Here is a 23,903-nt window from a genome sequence, read left to right as displayed (position 1 = left end):
GACGCATAAACATTATATCGAACATTTATCGAACTCTTCATATCATTTTATCAAGGAAAATTATATCGCGATAATTATCGTTATCGAATTATCGCCCAGCCCTAGGCTGAATAGTTTTCCTTTAGCCACAGAATGTGTTGCATCCATTTTTAAGCAGTTTTTGATGTAAACATACTAGATGAAAGTCTGTGACAGTTGCAAAACATCTTGCTGTCTTTTCAGTGCGTAATCCACAAGTGCTGCATTTTTAAGACTCTGTCATGCTAGTTTTTTTTTTTTTTAACACTCGCAACCTGAGGTACCTGCATTCTGGACCATTTTGCTGTGGTGTATGTGCTGTGTTTGAGTGCAGATACATTTTAAAAGTCCCTTAGATCTTGACCTAAGGATGTGGCCTTGCATGATTTCCCCAAAATCCTTCCTTTTATATAATGTTAAAAAGGTTAGAGGCTGGAGGCCAATAAGATCAGGGCTACATATTTGAATAAACTGTTTGATAATTTGTTTTTTAACTAAAGTACATCAACAAATATTTGCCAAGGAGCATAATTTTCAAAAAACTCTTATACTTTCAACCTAATTTTATATGTTGATGTTAATGAATGCTAATTTGTAGTAATTTGCTTATTTCTAGCTTTTACTGAGAGTGAATTATTCTTTTGTAATTCGCTTTTCTGATTTTGTTTTGTTCCTCCACATTGAAAACTAAAATATTTTTAGTAGTAGAAGGACAGCTGTTAAATTAAGAGTCTCATGAAATTGCTCTGCAAAATATTGGTTTGCTGGTTTGTAATAGATAAATTTACCTGAATGACATTTTTCTGTGGGGGAACGGTTTTGCTAAAAATATGCAGCACTTCTAAGTGAACGTTTTGTTGAATTCATAAAGTCTGTGAGAAAGAAAATGAAGACCATCTGTAAAGTTCCAAAAAAGAATGAGAACTCAACCTCATATTGTCATCAAGGAGGTTGTTGCAAAGTGCAGAATCTCTAAGCTTTTAATTTCACCAAAAGCAGACATATCTCTATTTTTAGGTCAGCCTGTGCCAGAGATACATTTGTGAGCATCACTGTGGTGTAACTTGGAGGACCCAAAGGAAACTGATTAGGCAGCAACAGATATGCATGCAGATAGCATGCAGCTGCATGTGGGTCGTTGGTGTTTATGAAAGATTGCTCTGTTAAAATAAGATACGGCTTCCCGAACTGGGGGATGTCAGGCAGATGTGAAAAGACAAAAAAAGACAACTGCTGTATTTCAGTAGCATAAATGATTATTATAAATACTTATTCATTTTCACTGAGCAGTTATAATCTTGTTTTAGTGTCTGATTGAGTGTTGATGGCTCATCTGATTGGATACAAATCACCCTTTTATGCCATTCCAGTACATAAATATTATGCAGTACATAAATATCAAGATCTATATTAAATTTGTTCAAACACCTGAAAATATTGATGTTTTTTAAGCTATATTGCCCAGCTTTAATGTGGAGTCATCAGTATTTTCAGAGCTGTAGTATGGAATGACCCTGAACAAGCAGGCAAATGTCCTCTGTTTGCTCTCTTATGCACAGCAGTATAAACATTTGTGATCGTCAGCACATCAGGCTGCTGGTGGGGGGGATTCCATTTCTGGCTCTATTACTGGAGAGGAGAAGGTCTAAACTTGGGCTAGATATGCAGGAACATCCCTGCGGACAATGCCATTTGCTAGGGTTCATATTGTTCCTCCGGATTTGTCCATCCTCTAAATTCTTCTGATAGGATGGTGTGTTGGAAAAGTAATAAATAGTACTAAATGTAAGAGATTTTTTTTTCAACTCAGCATGCCGTCAATTCAGTGAAGTAGGCCATTTCTTTGTTGTATGGCTTTGTCTTGCTTTAAAATGTTTCATGCTGTTCTATAAAATTACGCAATAATAATATATTACAAAATAATAGTCAACACTTTAAAAAAAAGTTGACACACTAGGGCTGGGGAAAAAATAATGATATCTCGATATTAATCTATTCTCATTTTTAAGGAACGATATCGATTCTTAAATCCCAATAATCGATTTGTTTTCAGTTAATGGACGGAATGTTGAAGGGCACTTCTCATCCAATATATCGCAATAAGCATTCTGCTTTGGTACTTTTAATATGAAACAAAGTCTCAGATTTCAAATTCTGTCCATTGTATTGCAGTATTCAAACAATTAATGCCGTTTTGGCACTGTTTAATCTGGAGTGACAGATCACTGTAGCGCCTCAGTTCAACAGACGCGGCAGCACGAGGCGCACGTGAACTGATCGTCTCCTTCACATTAATACCAGTTTCAGCACAAAATAAACATGACTAAACATCCGAAGGTAAGTTAAAAGAAAGGGTACAACTTTCAATCAGTGTTTCAGCCGCGCAAAGACGTCAATATATAACGGCTTGTAAACAATGTCACGTAACGTTACATTTACCTTGCATCAAAATTCTGTCTATTCATTGTATGCATTTGAAATATATAGTGGGGTTTTGTTTTATTGTACCCAAGTGTACCTAAAATAAAAAGTGTTTAATATACAGGTTTGTGGCTCTTAATTTCCTATTAATTAACCATTTGTAATCTTATGTTCACTGTTCATTTTTTATAAATATAGGATTTGTATTAAATCTATATTCATTCATAAAGTCAAATCGAATTCGAGAATTGAAATAAAAAATCGAATCGAATATCGAATAGAAAATCGAATAGAAAATCGAAATCGAATCGAAACGAGAGCTTGAAAATCGAAATCGAATCGAATTGGAACATCTGAATCGATACCCAGCCCTAAATATAACGCTATAATAATATACTAATACAGCACTTGTATATTATTGCTCTTTATTAATTAATTAATTAATTAATTAGTGCAAACTAAAAGAATAATACAAGCCGCCAAATCCCAAACACAGAAACACACGTCTAAAAAAAATCAAACTGGAATAAAATAAGGCTTTGTCTGTGTTCTTTCCATTTAAAATTAGAGGCAATCATTTCCAAACAATGATATAATTATGTTTAATAATCATTAAACATAATAATCATTATCCAAACAAAGATGCTGCATACATGCAATATGAGGATTTTTAAATCTAAGTCACATATTTGAATCGATTTTCAACCGGCTCGCGGTTAATCGTTACATCCCTACCACTTATGTTATTCGGCATGCTTAAGATGTGTTTTTTTCTTTCTACATATTATCTTAAGGGTTTTTCCATTGTTTTAGTTTTAGTTTTAGATTGTAACTTTATTATTTTAAAAACTTTATTAAGTGTAATTTTAACAAATCAGTCAATTTTAACCTTCAATATTATAATAATGTAGTACAGACTGACTCAGACATTTCAGACGCGCGCTCCTCTTCACTTCGGTGCCAAGCGCGAGTAAAGCGAGTGCAGAAAAGGGTACTGTGCTCGAAGCGCCTGCTCTTCAATTGCACGCACAAAGGCGCTGGCGCGCGCTGTCGCCTGTATCCTTTCATATCAAAGCACGAAATAAACCACGTGCATGCAATGCCGTGGTCAGTTAAGTCATGAAGTTACCAAAAAGGCAATTAAAGCTGCCTTAAAACTGTGCATGCATGTAATATATTTTATATGAGTCACATTTAAGAACATGTCTCTGAAATGGTTTTCAAAACTGTCCTGGAGCAGCCCAGCACTGTCTCACTCATCTAACACACCCGATTTAACTCGTTAGCTCGTGTTTATTTTAGCACTTCAGTCAGTGAATACACAGCCTGCAAAACACTAAAATAAATATCAAAGAAATAATACAGTTAAAGTTGGCATGAAATAAAAAAAAAAATTCTAAATATGCATTAATGATTTTGTGAATGCATTCTTTTTTTTCTTTTTTTTTTTATTACATTTTTTAAATCAAACTCTGGTGATGTCTGCTGGACTTCCCCAATCATTTAAAGTCACCATGAAATCAAAATTGACCATTCTTATTTTTTAATGTAATACTGTAGTGTTTATTATAAATAATAGATCCGTGCACTTCATTATTTTTTTTTAATTCATGTGCCCTCATAATCTTTAATCAAAAACGTTAACCTCCCCTCCCCCTCAAAACGACTCATCTTCTCTTCCGGTCACGAGCTATGGCGCAAGGGCGGAGCTAGTGACATGAGGGGTAAACGCTGGGATAAACGACAGGGGGAAAAGCTGAAGCTGATGCTTCACTTTATAGCACTGACACCAGTCATGAGGGAGTACGTTACCCCTAAACATTGAAAAGATATTAGGATATTACGACAACATTACTCTTAGGACATCGCAAACTAATTTTTTTCATGAATATGACTTAACCTGATGGAGGACGTGCTCAGTCACTCAGGCAGTCTCTCTCTCGTGCGCGCTGTTTAGGCATGTTTTGTACCATTGATTGCCATCGTCATCCTTAATAAATAAAACATTTATTCATGCTTGGGTGTTGGCTGTGAATCCAGTGGAGAGAAATCCCCCCCCACCACTAACTGCAAACTGGCCCAGTTGATGGGAAAAGTATTCTTAAAATGCATTCAAAATTCAGAATAATTTGTAATATATAATTATTCACGGTATTTAGAACTGCCCACGATAACAATATCGTGCATATTCATTACAGTGATATATCGCATTACCGAATACCAGCACAAGTCTAGTCACGGTAGAGAAGAAAAGACAATCGCAACTTCCGGTTCATGCCGACTTTAATCGGCCTAAACTCCTCCCCATTTTTTAATAATCAACCATAGGCTGATTCACATCAGCCTTCATCCATTCAACAAACAATGGATAGAGTCTGCGTTACACATTTTCTTTTCCTTTTCAATAATCCGATTCATTCAGATGTCACAATACGAAATAAAAGATCTGTTGCTACTTCAGTTTCATCGCAACTTTAACATATTCAAACAAATCAAATACATAGTGGGAACACTGTCAGAATAGGCCAGATGTTGGGTAAAATGTATAAATATTATTATTAGTGGTCGACCGATATGGGTTTTTTGACAGTCGATGCCGATATCTTGAAAAGCATGGTGGCCGATATAAAGCCGATATAATTTTATTTATTTTAATTAATATTTAAGAAATTTTAAATCACTTGAAAATGGATTAAAAATAATTGTGTAAAATAAACAGACTTTTCACAAGCATTTTTCACAAATAAATATTTAATAAAAATCTAACTGAAAAGGAAGTAAACACTGTAACCAACAGGGCACTCAGTATTCTGGTAAGTTTGTGTGCATTGGGAAACATTTTTTTTTTTTTTTTTCAAATAGAGCCAAGGAAACACTCACATTACATACAGCACGCAATGAAAATTACAATAATATGACAGTGGGTAAATGCATAAAGCACAGCATAATTTGAAATCATGAGTTTAAAGTAAGACTGAACGATTTTGGAAAATAATCTAATTGTAGGGATGTAACGATTCACTCAACTCACGATTCGATTCGATTCACGATTTTGATTTCACGATTCGATTCGGTTCACGATTATTATAATTTTTTTAACAAAATGAGATTTAAGACAAAAGGGGTAATATGATGCTGCTAAAAAGAACATTATTTTGTGTATTTGGTGTAATGAAATGTGTTTATGCGGTTTAAAGTTAAAAAAACACATTATTTTCCACATACTGTACATTATTGTTTCTCCTCTATGCCCCGCCTTCTGAAACGCGTCGATTTTTACAAAGCTCATCGGTCTGAAAAAGCGAGGTGTGCTCTGATTGGCCAGCTATTCAGTGCGTTGTGATTGGCCGAATACCTCAAGCGTGAGACGGAAATGTTACGCCCCTCACATACTGTTGATGCCGAGAAAGTATTATAATGTTTGCCTTTCTATTACTAATAATATTAAAGCAATCGTTATAATACTTTTTTGTATACATTTTAATTTCTTTGTTTAACAGTTCTGATTATTAGATAGACTTATCCATATTAGACAGAACTGAACGACAACAGCGAACAAGAGGGAGAATGTGAGCACTGTGTGTTCAGGCGCAGCCGCTCTCAGCACTGCCAAAATAAAAGTCCCGCCTCGAACACATCGGCCTAACAGAAAAACTTATCGGCCAATGCAGATATTTGAAAAATGCCAAATATCGGCGATATATCGGCATTGGCAATATATCGGCCGAGCACTAAATATTATCCTATAATATGTCACAAAATTCAAATTCTTGCAGCCTACTGCAAGAATTATCTTTGCACAGTCACACGTGCTGTAAGACTAATTGATGTTTAAAAGGCATTTTTATTTAATCTTATCTCAATCTTTAGCTGTGGTGTCTTTTGTGCAAAAAATGAAAGAAAAAGTGCTTCACTCAAGCAGAATGGCAATAAGATCAAAACAATTTACCGTTTTGGTTGTTCTTTTAATGGGGTCATGAAATGGAGAATCAAAATGTTCTTGATAATTACACATATAAGAGGTAACTCTACAATAAAAACATGCTTCATGCTTTAAAACTCAAAACTAACTCCCCTCTGAAATGCCTGGATTTAAAATCGGGAGAATTGTGACATCACGTAATGATTTCCCCTCGACATGCCCCTCATGCATCATCATCATAAGCAATCAAGCAGGTGTAGAAAATGTCAATTTGTATCTAAATTATGACAGTTTTTGATAAAAAAAAAACATACCAAGTGCACCTCAGGAAAAATTATATTTAAAAAATGCATTTCATGACCCCTTTAAACTGATGAGAAAGAGACATGGTCAAAGTTATTAATGTATCGGTGCATGTAACAAAGTGAAACTAGGCCAGAAAAATAAAACTGACAGGGACTGTCTATGCCAGTATTGATACTGAAAGATGCCTACCCATGTGACAAAACACACATGCACTCGATTCTGAGAAACTGAAAGGATAGTTTCCAATAACTCAACACAACAGAGGCCATAACATCAACATAAAGAGACCAAAGCTGAAATGTCTGGGTTGACAGATGACTGAACTCTCCTTCACCAATGCCCTCAACTGTCAGTAGGACATACAGGCCCTATAGCGAGTAGTAAGGACGATAAGGAAAACAGAGTGGCTCTTAGCACAGTCATTCGCCCAGCACATGCTCAGTGAGTGGGGTGACACCTCCGCACACAACTCATTCAAGGTCAGACCAGTAATGCTCCAATCAAAAGTGCAGTAGAATGTCCTTAGAAACCGCTCTGAACCGGTCTGGTGTCAAATGATTCTAACAGATATTGCTTTAGTAAGAGATCAACGACCAAAGCAGATTCTGCCAGCCACATAATTAAGAAGTGAAACAAGGCAAAACACTCAAGTCATGACCAGGTTTGTTGACAAAAGAAAGCAGTCCTTACAGGGCTTGTTGATAGAAAGGTGAGCAGATGGCCAACCGACCATTAAGTGACCACAAAAAGCTTGTTGATGATGCATTCTGCATTTAACACATGAAAACAATGAACGCTCACTAAATTACTCTGACTATTTCAAGACACAAAAGATCTTTATTGCGTCCTGACAGATGAAAATCAGCCGTTTTACTGCATTAAAGATTTCATTTCTGCACTATATCAAAAGTAAAAGCGGCTAAATCATCTCATTATATGAGCACTACTGGGGCTGCATGATTAATCGAATGTGATTGTTATGCGCATCTTGTCAGTAAAGCCGGTTCTGTGATTAGTAGTAAATCTCCAGCACGTGCTTTCAGATGGAGCAGCATTTACTACACAGAGCCGTAGTTCACTGACAAGCTACGCAAAATCGCAGACGATTTAATCGCGCGATTATGAAATCGATGAAATCGTTCTGTGATTATGAAAGCTGTTTGCATAGCTTGTCAGGGAACTACGGCTCTGTGTAGTAAATGCTGCTCCATCTGAAAGCACGTGAAAATACCACATTTAATAACATGTTTTTACTCCAAACTCACATAGCGTCAGTCGAGTGTTTGAAATAAATCCTTCTGTGAGATGTGGCTTCTTACACAGAATAAGGCACGCAACATATTTCATAGCATTCTAAGCAGTGATAAAGGCTATGTCGATTAGCATTGCATTATTATATACTTTACTATAATAAAAATTATAATAAGACGAACTCAGATAAACCATATATTGTCGTAGTCGTGTGTCGAGAGCGCCCTCTGGCCTTCGGATGGAGATTTACTGCTGATCACAGAACCGTGCTTCATTGAAAGATACGCATGAAAATCGCAGCTTCTGCCTAATCGCGATTTATCGCCTTTGCAATTTAATTTCCATAGAAGAAATGAAATGAGATTTAGAATGACATGGGGGTGAGTAAATGACAGAATTTTTATTCATGGTTGAACCATCCCTTTAAGACACTCAAATTAACAGCAGACATTCATAACTAAGCCAGGTTTGTTGACTACAGCTAAATGGGTGTTTACTGAAAATAAATATGCCCATGCATGACTCAAAATATACATAAAAAATAGGCTATTTGGAGAACATTCACTAATGAGACACTGAGAAGACAATTTTGGATTGTGGAGTGGAGTTATTTTGTACAGGTAGACAAATTAAAAGGGATAGTTAACCCAAAAAGGAAAAAAAACTGTCATCATTTACTCACCTTTATGTTGTTTCAAACATGACTTACTTTCTTCTGTGGAACATAAAATAAGATATGTGTAGAAATGTCTCAGGGTGTTTTTAGTTCATACACTGGAAGTCAATGGTCACCAAAACTATTTAGTTACCAACACTCTTCATTACCTTCAACACCTACCAACAAACCTTTGGTTGCATTTCACAGAAAAAAGAAAAGAGAAGTTCAGGTTTGTAACCACATGAGGGTGAGTAAATGATGAGACTGAGAGAATGTAAAAATGTAATAAAACAACCCAGTGGAAAGTAAGAATAAAAGCACTTTTCAAACTCAACAGTTGTTTGTGAGGGTGAACTTTTGCACCAATGGCAAATTATATAATTGTGTCCAGACAGCAAGTTCGGAATTGCCAAGTTGCTGTTCAGTAAAACTCACAGAACTGACAACACTTACATGGGAAACAAACACCCTAGTACTTGTATTACAGTCACATTACATGACAGAACTGTGAGAATGATCAAGCATTTTAGATGACACTGAGCAAAACAATACACTAAAACATAGTAAACACTACGACATACTGAAATGATCAGTTGAAAATTCTATCCAAAACCACGTGATCATTGACAGTGACAAAGGCAAAAAAATGACATCAGATTATATGGAAGCATAATCTCTCTATGAATTTATGGGAAGGACAAGCACCAAGCTAGTTCCTTTTTTCATGGCAAGGAGCAACATCACTGATAGAACCTAAAGCAGTGATATGGCTAGGAGCAACCTGTAGTAAACAGCCTGTTTACCTTGATATATCCTTCATGAACTGCTAATGGCTCTATGAAACAGATGTCTGAGGGATGTGGGGGGCTCTTATAAACTTCACCACTAAGATTTGCCACCTCGTTATTATTGGCCCAAAGAAATTGATCCATTACCTTCAGCGATCAGCTCTTCCACCGTCACTTGGTATCGACCGACAGCAAACACCTTTCCGATGTAGTTGCTGCTTCCAGTACCAGATCCAGACCCACCCCCGAGACTTCCGCTCTCTGACTTCGGCATACGCGAAAACTTCTTCATTCTTGCCTCTTGTGTTCCCGCCTTCCCCAACCGGACAGTTCCAAACAAGCTTAAACGCTCAAAAATCCAACCTGCTCATCTCCGCTCTTTTGTCCAGCATGCTGAGAGAGCTGCTCTCCCGAGATGCGCCAGGCACTTCAGTGCTTGAGGGACGCAGAAAGGCGTAGCTGAATGCTTCCTTATTTCCCCCCAAAGCCAGAGGAAGCAACTGCATAGAAGTAAACCGTCAGGGCAGCGTTTTGTCGTTAATGCGTGGTAACCACACGAATGAGACCGTCCACGCCGCTGTATTTTCAGGCCGACTCGTTTCGGCTGGCTAGCGAGCCTGTACGGGCGCTGGAGTGACCATTCGCCTCGCTAGCTGGCTAACAACGGCGAAACGCTCTGTTTAGCAAAAGCATGCTTTTGTGTTCGGCGAAAAGCCGAAGTTGGTTGAAGTCCAGGTTATTTGAAACCAACGTGAACAACAAACAGGCAGAAAGTGGGTGTGTTAGGCGGAAGCTACGCTAGCGAAACTCTGGCTAAACGATGACTGCTGCCACTTCCCCTTCGGATAGTTTAGTTAGCCAGCTCGCTAGCTGACTCTTCCTCTATCTGATTGAAGAGGACCCCGTGTATCATAGTAAAATGTGTCACTACAAAAAAATAAACCAGAAATCTTCCGAGCGGCCGGTGATGCGCGAACAGCGTCGGTTATTTTTTTGAAACTGCAGAGCGCTTCCTCGTGCTCTGGAAGTCCCCCGTCACAATGATAAAGTTCGAACTCTCGTGACTCGCCGTAGAATTGGTGGGAGGTTTGTCTGACAACCTAACTTTGGTTTTGTCCGATTCCTTCCCATTGTCATGATTGGTGTGAGCGAGATGCGTCCTGTAGATACTCTTCTCTGATGGGATGAAATGGATGACTGTCTCTCAGCGTTTTGTTTAGCAGTTTGCTTGATAAAGATCTTAACCAATGTGTTAGTCAGTTGAAAGAAGTGAATGGATTGTTTGGGAGTGTGAAATGCTTAAGAAGTGCAACTGGCACGTTCCACGAATACGGCACACCTTCGTGTCGCATGGTTTTTAAGCCCCAGAGGCACGAATCCAATGTTTTTGTTGTGAGAATTATTGGATAAACTATTTAACATAACATTAACTTAACTTGAAAAGTAACGTGCCTTTAAGATTGGGATTAAATAGACTAATAAACTAATTTTTATTAGTAATATGTATTACAATAGTGTAACATTCTATTTATTTATTTATGTGCTGTTTAAAGGGTTCATTATGTGGACCCTTTGTACAGCATGGTAGGGTGACAATCTCATTTTCTCAATTATTAAACAAATTGTGGTGTTGACTATATTTAGTTCAACCACACAACAAACATTTTTCAGTGTATGGGAAATATGAGATTATAACTACAAGCCATCATTTGCCAGTTTCTACTGATGTTATTTAGTCATTATTTTATTTACTGATGTTATTTATTTTGATGTTGTTTATTGGTGTTATTAATTTTCAACCCTGTTACATTCATATTTATTTAATACATGTCTGTTCGATTTGGATTGTTATTTAATGTTTATTATTGGAAAATAACAAAATTACAGACTAGAGACCTCAACATTTAACCACCTCATTTAAATTTGTCAAAGTTTCAGGCCATATTTTGAACCCTATTCAATGTTTTGCATAGTAAATTGCCTAGTTGATATTATATTCTCTCTGAAGTACAAAACAGTGAATTACATATAATAATAAAAGAAAATATTCAGCATCTACTTGATATTGTTTTCGTCTTCAACTTATTTTTCAAATACGTTTTTGGAAAAAACTGTTTTAATTTGAGATTTCCTTTGTACTCTACATTTATCTTCCAATAAATTTCAAACATGACACTCATAATTTAATTTATGTGCAATCAGGACACAGATTCAGCACATATAATGTTGACAGAGATGACATCAGATTGAGACAATGACAGTCATGTGATGTTAACCAGTCTGGGTGGACAACACAAGACCCTCTGAGGGTCCTCAGGTACATCTGCTCAATTCATGAAAATGTCCTGCCCTCTAATGGTCAAACCCTGCAAAATGAGCAGGTGCCTTCTTATCCCAGGAAATAAGTGTAGATATTGTCTATGTAAGCGTGTATTAATATATGCAATTCAACATATGAAAAATTACTAACTTATGCTCAGTTAATTGCAGAAGAAGCGCAAGAAAATCATGACCTGTTTAAATTGTGATATCCAGAAAAGAAAAACATCAAGGGCTTTTAAAAGCAAATGTACATAATGCTTGTACAAATGTGACAGCTGTCTGATAATAGCTACAGATGTAGGTCGATGGAGAAACAGAGGACTGAACTGGAGTCTGGGATTATTACATGGGATTAATGAGGATCTTCTGTTCCCTCAGGCGCTTCTCCACCTCAATACAGATCAACTCCCCTGACTGTGCAAAGTTTCATCAGCAGCAGCTCCCTAAACAGATGACTCAACGCTGTGTACATCACAAGAATGCCCAGATATCCTGGTTATCTTTATCATAATGTGTGAAGTTATGATTTGTATATATATTTTTTCCAAACAAGGCATATACTACGCCTTGTTGGCTGTTATATAACACTTTTGGGAGCTGTGATTTTGCATATTTATTATCATATTTCTAATTAAAAGTAGAATATATTGTCATATTTATTCAATTAACCCAGGTTCAAATTATTATTTTTTTTACCAAAAGTAAGGAAAATCTGGCTACAATTTAATCTAAAATGTGCAATTAAAGGGGGTAAAGGTCAGAATAAACAGCTCAAGCAGGAACCATATGGACAGAGTAAAGGCTTTTTAGAAGGTGAAAATTAAAGCAAAAAGGCTACTGGAGTCTCACAGACTCAGTACGTTTTTCTTAATCACATTTACATCTGGCAAACTGCCATCAATACTGAGATCATTAAAGTGCGGCAGGTAAATTCAATTAAATGACAGAGGCAGAAACAGACATGGAAAGAACAGATTGACATTTAAGCCAATGATTAAGAAATCAATAAGTGGATTTTTACTATATTATTTTGCCCAGACAACATGTAAAAACACTTTGCTGATCCACATAATATCTGAAGGACAAAATGACAAAAAGGTAATATGCTGAAATATATTTTTCATTTGAATAAACTAATTGAAATGCAGGAATATTCATAGCTGATACTGATTTATCAGAATTGCAACATTGAAATTTTCTAAATCATGTTGTCTATTAGTTTTTTTACTTGCCATTAAAGCCTTATGAGTAATTTAGTAATTTAGCTTTAAAAAATCTATTACATTTACATTTATTCATTTAGCAGACATCGGATTGACCCACCGCAAAATAACTAAACAAGACATCTTTAGTAGCATTTCTGGGTTAGTCTTCTCCTCCACAAATCACATTCAAGCAATCACCGTAGTTGCCAGACACATCAGACTGAAATAAAAAAGAGCAAAGTCACTTATCATAACATCAAATACAAAACTCTTAGTCATCATCAAAAATTTGTTTCATTTGCATGGAATATAGTGACACAGATGAGAAAAAAGCCTTTTGGCCATGAAACAATCATGATCATGATCATGGAACAATCCATGATTAAACTAATAAACCTGAGGATCAGGAAGTGATGTACTACTGGCCTCAAACATAATTTAAAGAATAATGGCAGATGGCCTGAACCTGTGTTAAAGTGTTTACATCAGTGGAGAATACTTACACTTATTTCCTTGAAGAGTGAATTCTGATAGAGCTTCTTGAATTCAGCTCTGATGTCCAGCATGTCAATCTCTCCACGGCTGACCATTACTCTGGTCAGAGTGGTTTCATCTGTACGCAAGAAAATCATGACCTGTTTAAATTGTGATATCCAGAAAAGAAAAACATCAAGGGCTTTTAAAAGCAAATGTACATAATGCTTGTACAAATGTGACAGCTGTCTGATAATAGCTACAGATGTAGGTCGATGGAGAAACAGAGGACTGAACTGGAGTCTGGGATTATTACATGGGATTAATGAGGATCTTCTGTTCCCTCAGGCGCTTCTCCACCTCAATACAGATCAACTCCCCTGACTGTGCAAAGTTTCATCAGCAGCAGCTCCCTAAACAGATGACTCAACGCTGTGTACATCACAAGAATGCCCAGATATCCTGGTTATCTTTATCATAATGTGTGAAGTTATGATTTGTATATATATTTTTTCCAAACAAGGCATATACTACGCCTTGTTGGCTGTTATATAACACTTTTGGGAGCTGTGATTTTGCATATTATCATATTTCTAATTAAAAGTAGAATATATTGTCATATTTATTCAATTAACCCAGGTTCAAATTATTTTTTTTTTTACCAAAAGTAAGGAAAATCTGGCTACAATTTAATCTAAAATGTGCAATTAAAGGGGGTAAAGGTCAGAATAAACAGCTCAAGCAGGAACCATATGGACAGAGTAAAGGCTTTTTAGAAGGTGAAAATTAAAGCAAAAAGGCTACTGGAGTCTCACAGACTCAGTACGTTTTTCTTAATCACATTTACATCTGGCAAACTGCCATCAATACTGAGATCATTAAAGTGCGGCAGGTAAATTCAATTAAATGACAGAGGCAGAAACAGACATGGAAAGAACAGATTGACATTTAAGCCAATGATTAAGAAATCAATAAGTGGATTTTTACTATATTATTTTGCCCAGACAACATGTAAAAACACTTTGCTGATCCACATAATATCTGAAGGACAAAATGACAAAAAGGTAATATGCTGAAATATATTTTTCATTTGAATAAACTAATTGAAATGCAGGAATATTCATAGCTGATACTGATTTATCAGAATTGCAACATTGAAATTTTCTAAATCATGTTGTCTATTAGTTTTTTTACTTGCCATTAAAGCCTTATGAGTAATTTAGTAATTTAGCTTTAAAAAATCTATTACATTTACATTTATTCATTTAGCAGACATCGGATTGACCCACCGCAAAATAACTAAACAAGACATCTTTAGTAGCATTTCTGGGTTAGTCTTCTCCTCCACAAATCACATTCAAGCAATCACCGTAGTTGCCAGACACATCAGACTGAAATAAAAAAGAGCAAAGTCACTTATCATAACATCAAATACAAAACTCTTAGTCATCATCAAAAATTTGTTTCATTTGCATGGAATATAGTGACACAGATGAGAAAAAAGCCTTTTGGCCATGAAACAATCATGATCATGATCATGGAACAATCCATGATTAAACTAATAAACCTGAGGATCAGGAAGTGATGTACTACTGGCCTCAAACATAATTTAAAGAATAATGGCAGATGGCCTGAACCTGTGTTAAAGTGTTTACATCAGTGGAGAATACTTACACTTATTTCCTTGAAGAGTGAATTCTGATAGAGCTTCTTGAATTCAGCTCTGATGTCCAGCATGTCAATCTCTCCACGGCTGACCATTACTCTGGTCAGAGTGGTTTCATCTGTACCTGCTCCCTGCAGGTTCACAAATAAACGTCAGTGTTGGACAAACTCAGTGACAGACAATAATGTGTTTCTATCTGTACCTTCATGCTTTTGTAGACTTTTTCAGCAAAGTATGCAGAAGTACTCATCACACACTTTACTAGAAGAAAAAAACGTGTATTTGATTACAAAATATGTAGAGGTAAAAAAAAATAATGTTTCAAATACCAAATAATTACTGTGTATTTTAATTAATTATTAAACATTTACCAATGTCAACCAGCAGTTCCTCCAAGTTTCCAGACATTTCCTTCTCAATGCTCTTCTGCAAAGTCTTGCCACTGATGTTTTTATATTCCAGTATTGCTGTAACAGGACATGCCAAATTATATTCAAAACACACCTGCCATTTCAGTTCCTATGCAAAACGTTTGTGTTTATTTGGATGATTAAGTTGGTACTTTGTCTCAGGTGAGGGATGCTCCTTTTACAGAGGATCTCAATGAACTTGGACTCATCAGTTCCCAGTTTCTTCTCGCCTGCATGATAGAGAGCCTATGGAGGAAACAGAGAACATGTAGATGCTCACATCTAATCATATAAATAACATATTCTTTGATACAGCCTTTTGAAACGAGTTTTCTATACCTTTGCATCCTCTCTAGCCTTGTCTGCATTCACATTGGTGCTTTCATCCCTCGTACCCTTATAATGAGTGAGAAATATCATTACTTTCCAGAGCTGCCTTTATTACAACAGACTGCAATACATGTGTATTTAATCACCTCAGCAAGCAGAAGGATGGCTTTGCCAAAATCCCCTGAAACTTCTGTCTTTAGGTTCTGTATCAGCGTTTTCTTTGTTTCTATTGGGCAAAGGGAAGGGAAGCAATTATAACAAGTTTTTGTAAATTACATATTTTGTTACAATAGATTCCTCATCTCACCCTCAGCGTATGCGGCAGACAGTTCCTTGATCTGTTTATTTGTCCGTGAGGCAAGTGTTTCTATCAGGATGCTGTTGTCTGTCCCAGTCCCCTGAAAACCAACCAATGAATGTATTAGGAAAACAATGAAAAATATGCACAAACACTGGTAAACAACATGCAAAATATGTTCACACAGATAATCCTGAAATTTGTCTGAGATCATTGCTAAATGCATCCATTTTTTCAACATTTAAAATGAAAAATTAGGAAATGCAACTTACTTTCATTGCTTTAATTAGCCATTTAGCATCATTGACTGCAGGCGGTCTTGCGAGCGCAACAAGCAGATTTTCAAAGTTGCCCTGAGTGTCGCCTTTCAAGTCATTTACAAGAATCTTTGGTCAAGACAAACAAATTAGGCAGATTTTCATCATATAACATTGCACACACATTCAAATGTATATGAGCAGGAGGACACCGATTTACCCTATTTGTGGTTTCTTCATATGCCTTTGAAATAGCCTGCTTCTGACTGCTGCTCCTGTGAGTCAGTATGTCTATCAATGTCTTCTCAGTTGTACCTGGTACAGTATATACTCAGAATACACATATTACATAATACATACATAATACACTACAGATAGGTTATGTACCTATGCCTTCAATTGCTTTACGGAGAGCTGCAACATCTTCACTGACATTGAAGTTAGCTTTGGCTTTAATGGTGCCTCTCTCCCCTGGCTGAAGAAGAATGAGCAGTCAATCAACCAGCCAACCAAATCAATCAATCAGTATTACAAAAATGTTAAAAGTGTGAGACAAGACAACTAATCCCAGTCCAGTCTCTCCTAAGTGTATTAAATAAGAACCGATTATACACACATATTTAGGTGTGTGTGTGTATAAAATACATACATACATAATATATATATATATATATATATATGTGTGTGTGTGTGTGTGTGTATGTATCTAATAAAATAAAACAATCTTTGACGCTGATACAGGTGAACAGGTTTTGGCTTGCTGTCTATGATGAAGGGATTAATTATAGAAACTAAAAGGACAAAATGGAAAAAAGGATAAACAACATACAGTATACTGTATTTCCATGCCACAGAATATATGTAACCCCTCTCCCCCGGGTCCTCACCGCCACACCTCGTTCTCGCTCCGAGTGGGTCTCGAACCCGGGTCTCCGAGCTAAAGACTGCAGCCACTAGCGTCAGTCGCTAGTGCATCTCTTGAGATCAGGGGAGTGAGGTTTACCTGCACAGCACCTACTCGCTGGCCTCCGTTACACTCACCCCCCTAAACCTCACTCCCATCCGGGTCACGGCACCAATGTAACCCCTCTCCCCCGGGTCCTCACCACCACACCTCGTTCTCGCTCCGAGTGGGTCTTGAACCCGGGTCTCCGGCATGGGAGGCGGACGCACTAACTAGGAGGCTAAAGACTATAGATATATATATATATACATACAGGGGCGTCATGCATTCATGATTTTGAGGGGGCACGAGTGGGGGGGGTGCCTTCGGAGGCAGCATTTCAAGGCATCAAGGCACGTCCGAATCAAGCGGCAACCTCCCGCTCTCTCTCGAACCTACGGGTGACGTCACGGACACTACGTCCATGTTTTTATACAGTCTATGGTCCGAATACAAATTCTGCTTTACTTCCTGTCTCCGGAGGTACCGTCTTCTGATCCAAAAACACTGCCTGCAAAGTCAATGCCTCATAAGGCAGCAAGTCAGCTGCCTAGGCTTTTGGACGCAGCCCGCGTTTCAGCGATGACTCATCTGAACGCCTCTCTCTGATTGGCTATTGCATTCATAAGCTCAACAGAATCGTGCGTGATTGGCATGTGCTTTTTTTACTTTAAACCGCATAAACACATTTCATTACACCAAATACACAAAATAATGTTCTTTTTAGCAGCATCATATGACCCCTTTAAGCAGCTGATGATGTGCCGCACTGAACGATTTAATCACACCGGTGTGATTGTATCAGATATTTAAAAAAAGATATTATTAGGCTATTTTTTGTCTTTTGGAAGCTGCATTCAAAAACCACTTGGCTCAGAAATCTGAGGGGGCACGTGCCCCCTCAATTTGAATGGGCATGACGCCTCTGCTTATATATAATATATATATAATGTGTGTGTGTAGGCCTATATAAGTATAACAAAATAGTTTGTTTACCGCTGCTGTGAATGCAGCAGGAGCAGCATTCGCAACACTTTGTAAGTCTTCCTGCAACACAAGAAATTAAATAAATAATAAACGCTCTTCAAATTTATACTCCTCACTTAAGCAACAGAGATGACTGAATGTAGATTTAAGATTTACTTACCCACAAGTCCGACATTTTTGATGGATTCTACTGTGATAAACAATTCATTAATTTACAGATCAGAATGCATAAGGTAGCCTACATTGTTTTTCATTTTCACTCTTTTTATATGCACAAAAAGGTAAACGTCTCGCCCTCAGAAACAGATTTTAAAGACTCAGCGATATCAGTAAAATAAGCTTTGACAAAAACACGTATAATTATCGCGACTCCTGATCGACTGCAGCAATCACATTACCGCCTTCTGTATCTACTTACTTCGAATGTATATCAAAAGCAAATGTAAAGTTATGTTAATCAAACTTAGACTTTGCTTTGAAAGTGCTACCTAGTTTGCGCTTACCTGTGTGATACGAATCAACACTGAACGTGCCTCCTCCTGTCCGGTTTAACTTCTCCTCTTCACCTACTTCCTCAGGGCGTGTGACGCGATGTATCATTTTCACAGAAGACATGCATTCTTACTGAGCCTTTACTTTCATGAACACCCAACGCGCTGCTATGATTTACCATTTAGGAAAATTGCTCCTTATTTTCCTAATATTTTGTAGCGATCATTTAACCCCAATCAAGGCCGTATCAGCTTTTAATATATAGAACATCCAAAACACACTAAAATGACTGATGGTAGCCGGTTGTAACGCATAACATTCACGTGGTTTCAGGTTTTCTGGCAATAAACAAGATATTGCACACAAACTCAAGTCTCCTTCACAATTTTAGAAATTGGGTAAAATTAAGCTGATGATAGATTAAATAATCATACATTAAATATGAGCACAGTGTGCGTTCCACATATTAGGTATAGCTATGTTTATTAATTTATTTCATTGTTAAAAGGTACAAATACAGGCATCATGTTGATTATTTTATCATAAATGATAGCACCAAAAACACATTTGAAAAACTTTTGAAACTTTTTTGCGAAAAGGGTTTGAGACTTAATAAAATAGCAATTTTTGTTATCACAAAAAGTGATAACACATCACTTTTTGATAAGTGTTAAAATAACAAATCCTTTGGCATTTCAATAGAGTCACCAGACTGACAGCAAATCTGTAGTGGTAGAGTTTCCAGTCTATTAAAACATGCTGCTGATGCACATAATGTATGAAGGACAAAAATGAAAAGGTTTTTTAATCTCAAAAAAATGAAAACTTCTAGAACAAAAGGATGGAATTTCATAAAATATGCATATTTTAGTTTCTAATTTTAACATTCATGATTTCGTCAGCACAATTTTAATGTTTCATGTTGTCAAGTAACTATTAAAGTCATGCCTGCTGTTGCCAGGCGCCATTCACTACCAAAAAGTCTTATGATCAGTTATGATCTAGACAAAAAACAAAAGTATATTTTTAATATCATAAATTATAATAAATCTCACTCTATACCTTTATTTGCAGTAAACTGTAAATATAAGTTATATATTTCCTAAGACAGCTGGAAAAATGCTATTAAAGAAACCATTTTATGAAGCATCTCAAGTCTTTTGTAAACAGGCTAGTCTTCTCCACAAATCATCTTCAAGGAGTCACTATAGCTGCCAGATACATCTGACTGAAATGAAGAACAGCAAAATCACCCATAGTCACACATAATCACAGAGACCATCAGTACAGACTGTATCACAACATCAGATACAAGAACAAAGAGTGAAACTCTCAACCATCACCAGTAAATGAGTTTCATTTGCATGGAATATAGTATCATATAGGACAATATAGGAAAACAGTGACACAGATGAGAAAAGAGTGTTTTGGTCATTGTCAGATATGAGGAATGGACTATGTCAAATCATCATTTGTGAAGGTTATGATATCTTGAGGGTATGATTAAACTTATAAACCTGAGGATCAGGAAGTGATGTACTACTGGCCTCAAGCATAATTAAAGAATAATGGCAGATGGCCTGAACCTGTGTTAAAGTGTTTACATCAGTGGAGAATACTTACACTTATTTCCTTGAAGAGTGAATTCTGATAGAGCTTCTTGAATTCAGCTCTGATGTCCAGCATGTCAATCTCTCCACGGCTGACCATTACTCTGGTCAGAGTGGTTTCATCTGTACCTGCTCCCTGCAGGTTCACAAATAAACGTCAGTGTTGGACAAACTCAGTGACAGACAATAATGTGTTTCTATCTGTACCTTCATGCTTTTGTAGACTTTTTCAGCAAAGTATGCAGGAGTACTCATCACACACTTTACTAGAAGAAAAAAAACGTGTATTTGATTACAAAATGTAGAAGTAAATAATTTTGCATCAAATTCTAAGTGATTGTTGTCTGTATTTGCATTTAGAATGTATAAATACAAATTGACAGTACCAATGGCAACCAGCAGTTCCTCCAGATCTCCAGATATCTCCTTCTCAATGCTCTTCTGCAAAGTCTTGCCACTGATGTTTTTATATTCCAATATTGCTGCAACAGGACATGCCAAATTATATTCAAAACACACCTGCCATTTCAGTTCCTGTGTGAAACATTTTACATTTATTTGGATGATTATAGATTATTTATTTGGCTGATTAAGTTTGTACTTTGTCTCAGGTGAGGGATGCTCCTTTTACAGAGGATCTCAATGAACTTGGACTCATCAGTTCCCAGTTTCTTCTCGCCTGCATGATAGAGAGCCTATGGAGGAAACAGAGAACATGTAGATGCTCACATCTAATCATATAAATAACATATTCTTTGATACAGCCTTTTGAAACGAGTTTTCTATACCTTTGCATCCTCTCTAGCCTTGTCTGCATTCACATTGGTGCTTTCATCCCTCGCACCCTTATAATGAGTGAGAAATATCATTACTTTCCAGAGCTGCCTTTATTACAATAGACTGCAATACATGTGTATTTAATCACCTCAGCAAGCAGTAGGATGGCTTTGCCAAAATCCCCTGAAACTTCTGTCTTTAGCTTCTGTATCAGCGTTTTCTTTGTTTCTTTTGGGCAAAGGGAAGGGAAGCAATTATACATTTTTGTAACTTTCATATTTTGCTACAATAGATTCCTCATCTCACCCTCAGCGTATGCGGCAGACAGTTCCTTGATCTGTTTATTTGTCCGTGAGGCAAGTATTTCTATCAGGATGTTGTTGTCCGTCCCAGCCCCCTGAAAACCAACCCATGAATGTCATGAAAAAAAGAAAGAAAAATCTGCCTCACATTGGTTCAGAATATTCAAATTGCTCACATGAATAGCTGAAGTTTGACTCAGAACACTGTACAGGGAGAAACATTTTACATTCTTCACAAGGGAAAATTAGGAAATATAACTTACTTTGATTGCTTCAATTAGCCATTTAGCATCATTGACAGCAGGCGGTCTTGCGAGCGCAACAAGCAGGTCCTCCAAGCTGCCCTGGGTGTCGCCTTTCAGGTCATTAACAAGAATCTAAACAAAGAAATTAGGCAGATTTTCATGTGAATACAAAAACACACACATTCAAATGATCATGAGAAAGAGGTCACAGATTTACCCTATTTGTGGTTTCTAGGTATGCCTTTGAAATGGCCTGCTTCTGACTGCTGCTCCTGTGAGTCAGTATGTCTATCAATGTCTTCTCAGTTGTACCTGGTAAGTGAAATTACTGTAGTTTGATGGAACATACAATATGTGAAGTGAATGCAACAAGGAGAATACAGGAATATATTACATGTACAATACAATACAGATATGTAAATTATGTACCTATGCCTTCAATTGCTTTACGGAGAGCTGCAACATCTTCACTGACGTTGAAGTTAGCTTTGGCTTTAATGGTGCCTCTCTCTCCTGGCTGAAGAAGAATGAGCAAAAAATGTAAATGCTTAAGTATTTGAAACTAGTTGTCACACTGGGAATTTATCACAAGGGCTGTATCTCAATAATTATATGGTTTTAAGTCAAAAGTCCTCTTACAAGTCAAGTACTTCTTTATTTACTCTAGCAATTTTAAATGTTACTGATTAAACTTAATGTTTACTTTTTTACAGTTGTCTAAAAGATGTCTCTCATGCTCAAGAAGGCTGCTTATATAGGCTGTTTAATGGCAAGTTCCATTAGGACAACACGTATCCAATTCTTCTTGGTTTGTAAGTAAATTACTTTGAAAATATAAAGTATTCAAGTGGTGGTCAAACGCAAATGTATTAAATATTAAATTATACATACAACCAAAATGCATTAAAACAAGTGATTTACCGCTGCTGTGGAAGAAGAGGGGGCACGAGCAAAATTCTCCAGGTCATCCTGCAATACAGGAAATTAAATCTCAGCAAATTTGGTTTCAGTAATATTCTTCAATATCCCTTTCAGGGGGTGCATACGTTTGCAAAATTGTACTCACCCATAAGTCTGACATTTTTGATTGGGAGGATTCTATAAACAAACACAATCACAGTTCAGATTCGATTCAGTTCATCGATTACTAATGCATAATCTTTGCGGTTACACAGTCATGCATTTACATTTACTTTTCTTGCTTTCACTTTATTCACAAAAAAAAACCAACAAAAAAAAGTTAATGACTTCCCTCCAAAAATAGTTGAAAAAATCAGTTTAAAGCACTTCTCTGCCTTTAAAATATGCTGGTCATCAATTGTATACCCAATGCACAAGTTAAGTTAATTAAACGAACATTTATAATTAGCACTCATTAATAACTAGTACCTACGGTTTTTGTATACTTTTAAAAGTCTTAACTCTTACCTTCGCGATACAAAGTAATAGACGACGTGGCTCTCTCTCCGGTTTAACTTCTCACCACCTGCTTTTTCAGGGCGTGAGAGACATGATGTTACGATCTCTAAAGGAATGCATTCTTACGGAGCCTCTCCCTTCTGGAAAAACAAGCTGCTATTCACATTCTACATAATTCAAAAGTAAAATGTACTTATTTTGTTCTTCCAAAACAATTTTATTACCATTACAACTAGGCTACTATTATTGTAACACATAACCATCATGTGAGGTGAAGTTATTTCACCTCACATACATTAAATTTGAACAAAGAGTGTCACGCGTTAGGAATAGGTTTATTCATTTTATTGCTAGAAAGGCACAAGTACAGGCATCATGTTATTTTACCATAAATGATAGCACCAAAATCGGATATATCCAAAAATGTTCTGTTTGATAGGCACTCACTCAGACTCTTAGACTGATCATGAAGTAATAATCTTAGCTTTTCCCACCCTACACCCAGTGCTTTAAAGATTCTGGATATTCTTGATCAAATCAGCACCATGTAACAAGTGATGACTTGATACAACATTACAGAACATTTGAGTAAATAAATGATAGAAACTATAGATGTGCCTTACTTAATACATGATGTGACATTAATACAAGACTAAATGCAGGATAACATGAGGTGGATAATCTTAAAAAAAAAAATCCATGTGAAGATTTTTGGTAGTGTTTGGTTATATCAGTATAGACAGCAGTCATATAAAACAAAAATACATTTTGTTGTCCAGTGTTGTAAAATAATAGAGGTTAC

At 36.6% G+C, this 23,903-nt stretch overlaps 3 protein-coding genes and 1 long non-coding RNA gene across 7 annotated transcripts in view; 1 reads left to right on the top strand and 3 right to left on the bottom strand.

Moving 5' to 3' along the window:
- Positions 1 to 10,557, bottom strand: part of LOC107752364 (BMP-2-inducible protein kinase-like) — a 43,749-nt gene extending 33,192 nt beyond the window's left edge. For both annotated transcript variants that reach the window (XM_016568315.1, XM_016568316.1), the window contains exon 1: positions 9,512 to 10,557. In XM_016568315.1, coding sequence (XP_016423801.1) covers positions 9,512 to 9,656 — 145 coding nt within the window. In that variant the 5' untranslated portion in view covers positions 9,657 to 10,557. The remainder of the gene's footprint in view (positions 1 to 9,511) is intronic.
- LOC107752368 (uncharacterized) lies at positions 6,623 to 19,278 on the top strand. The gene is made up of 3 exons (XR_001641350.1): positions 6,623 to 6,634; positions 8,914 to 8,915; positions 19,200 to 19,278. It is a non-coding gene; the product is annotated as an uncharacterized LOC107752368 (long non-coding RNA).
- On the bottom strand, positions 12,398 to 23,206 carry LOC107752366 (annexin A3-like). 2 transcript variants are annotated; one of them, XM_016568319.1, is made up of 15 exons: positions 23,111 to 23,206; positions 22,749 to 22,780; positions 22,604 to 22,651; positions 22,112 to 22,199; positions 21,900 to 21,994; positions 21,701 to 21,814; positions 21,442 to 21,532; positions 21,284 to 21,363; positions 21,147 to 21,203; positions 20,960 to 21,053; positions 20,745 to 20,840; positions 20,566 to 20,624; positions 20,456 to 20,494; positions 13,395 to 13,478; positions 12,398 to 13,111 (listed from the first exon to the last, which is right to left on the bottom strand). In XM_016568319.1, the coding sequence occupies exons 2-15, from the start codon at positions 22,761 to 22,763 to the stop codon at positions 13,052 to 13,054; spliced, it is 1,020 nt and encodes a 339-aa protein (XP_016423805.1). In that variant the 5' UTR covers positions 22,764 to 22,780; positions 23,111 to 23,206; the 3' UTR covers positions 12,398 to 13,051. The 2 variants fall into 2 exon arrangements, with proteins under 2 accessions (XP_016423805.1, XP_016423806.1); XM_016568320.1 differs by lacking the exons at positions 12,398 to 13,111; positions 13,395 to 13,478 and adding an exon at positions 19,218 to 19,976 and having other exon boundaries at positions 20,372 to 20,494; positions 23,111 to 23,205.
- On the bottom strand, positions 14,043 to 18,865 carry LOC107752365 (annexin A3-like). Of its 2 annotated transcripts, none has more exons than XM_016568317.1 (14): positions 18,760 to 18,865; positions 18,417 to 18,446; positions 18,266 to 18,316; positions 16,714 to 16,801; positions 16,547 to 16,641; positions 16,342 to 16,455; positions 16,079 to 16,169; positions 15,918 to 15,997; positions 15,781 to 15,837; positions 15,594 to 15,687; positions 15,403 to 15,498; positions 15,234 to 15,292; positions 15,040 to 15,162; positions 14,043 to 14,756 (listed from the first exon to the last, which is right to left on the bottom strand). In XM_016568317.1, exons 2-14 carry the CDS (start codon positions 18,429 to 18,431, stop codon positions 14,697 to 14,699), a joined length of 1,023 nt encoding a protein of 340 aa, XP_016423803.1. In that variant the 5' UTR covers positions 18,432 to 18,446; positions 18,760 to 18,865; the 3' UTR covers positions 14,043 to 14,696. The 2 variants fall into 2 exon arrangements, with proteins under 2 accessions (XP_016423803.1, XP_016423804.1); XM_016568318.1 differs by having other exon boundaries at positions 18,417 to 18,443.
- Positions 23,207 to 23,903: the final 697 nt, after the last annotated feature.

This window comes from Sinocyclocheilus rhinocerous, unplaced genomic scaffold, assembly GCF_001515625.1.
Source record: "Sinocyclocheilus rhinocerous isolate Xijiao unplaced genomic scaffold, SAMN03320098_v1.1 scaffold381, whole genome shotgun sequence".
NCBI lineage: Eukaryota > Metazoa > Chordata > Actinopteri > Cypriniformes > Cyprinidae > Sinocyclocheilus > Sinocyclocheilus rhinocerous.
Note: the sequence above shows the minus strand (reverse complement) of the source record. Positions and strands in the feature narration are given on the sequence as shown.

What these genes read in the sequence shown, in the direction of transcription:
- LOC107752365 (XM_016568317.1), bottom strand. An exon ending in CTGCTGCATTCACAGCAGCG is followed by an intron (nt 16,802 to 18,265) that starts GTAAACAAACTA and finishes ATTCTTCTTCAG; the next exon opens with CCAGGGGAGAGAGGCACCAT. An exon ending in ATGAAGAAACCACAAATAGG is followed by an intron (nt 16,456 to 16,546) that starts GTAAATCGGTGT and finishes TCTTGACCAAAG; the next exon opens with ATTCTTGTAAATGACTTGAA.
- LOC107752366 (XM_016568319.1), bottom strand. An exon ending in CCATCCTACTGCTTGCTGAG is followed by an intron (nt 21,204 to 21,283) that starts GTGATTAAATAC and finishes ACTCATTATAAG; the next exon opens with GGTGCGAGGGATGAAAGCAC. An exon ending in AAGTCTACAAAAGCATGAAG is followed by an intron (nt 20,495 to 20,565) that starts GTACAGATAGAA and finishes GTGAACCTGCAG; the next exon opens with GGAGCAGGTACAGATGAAAC.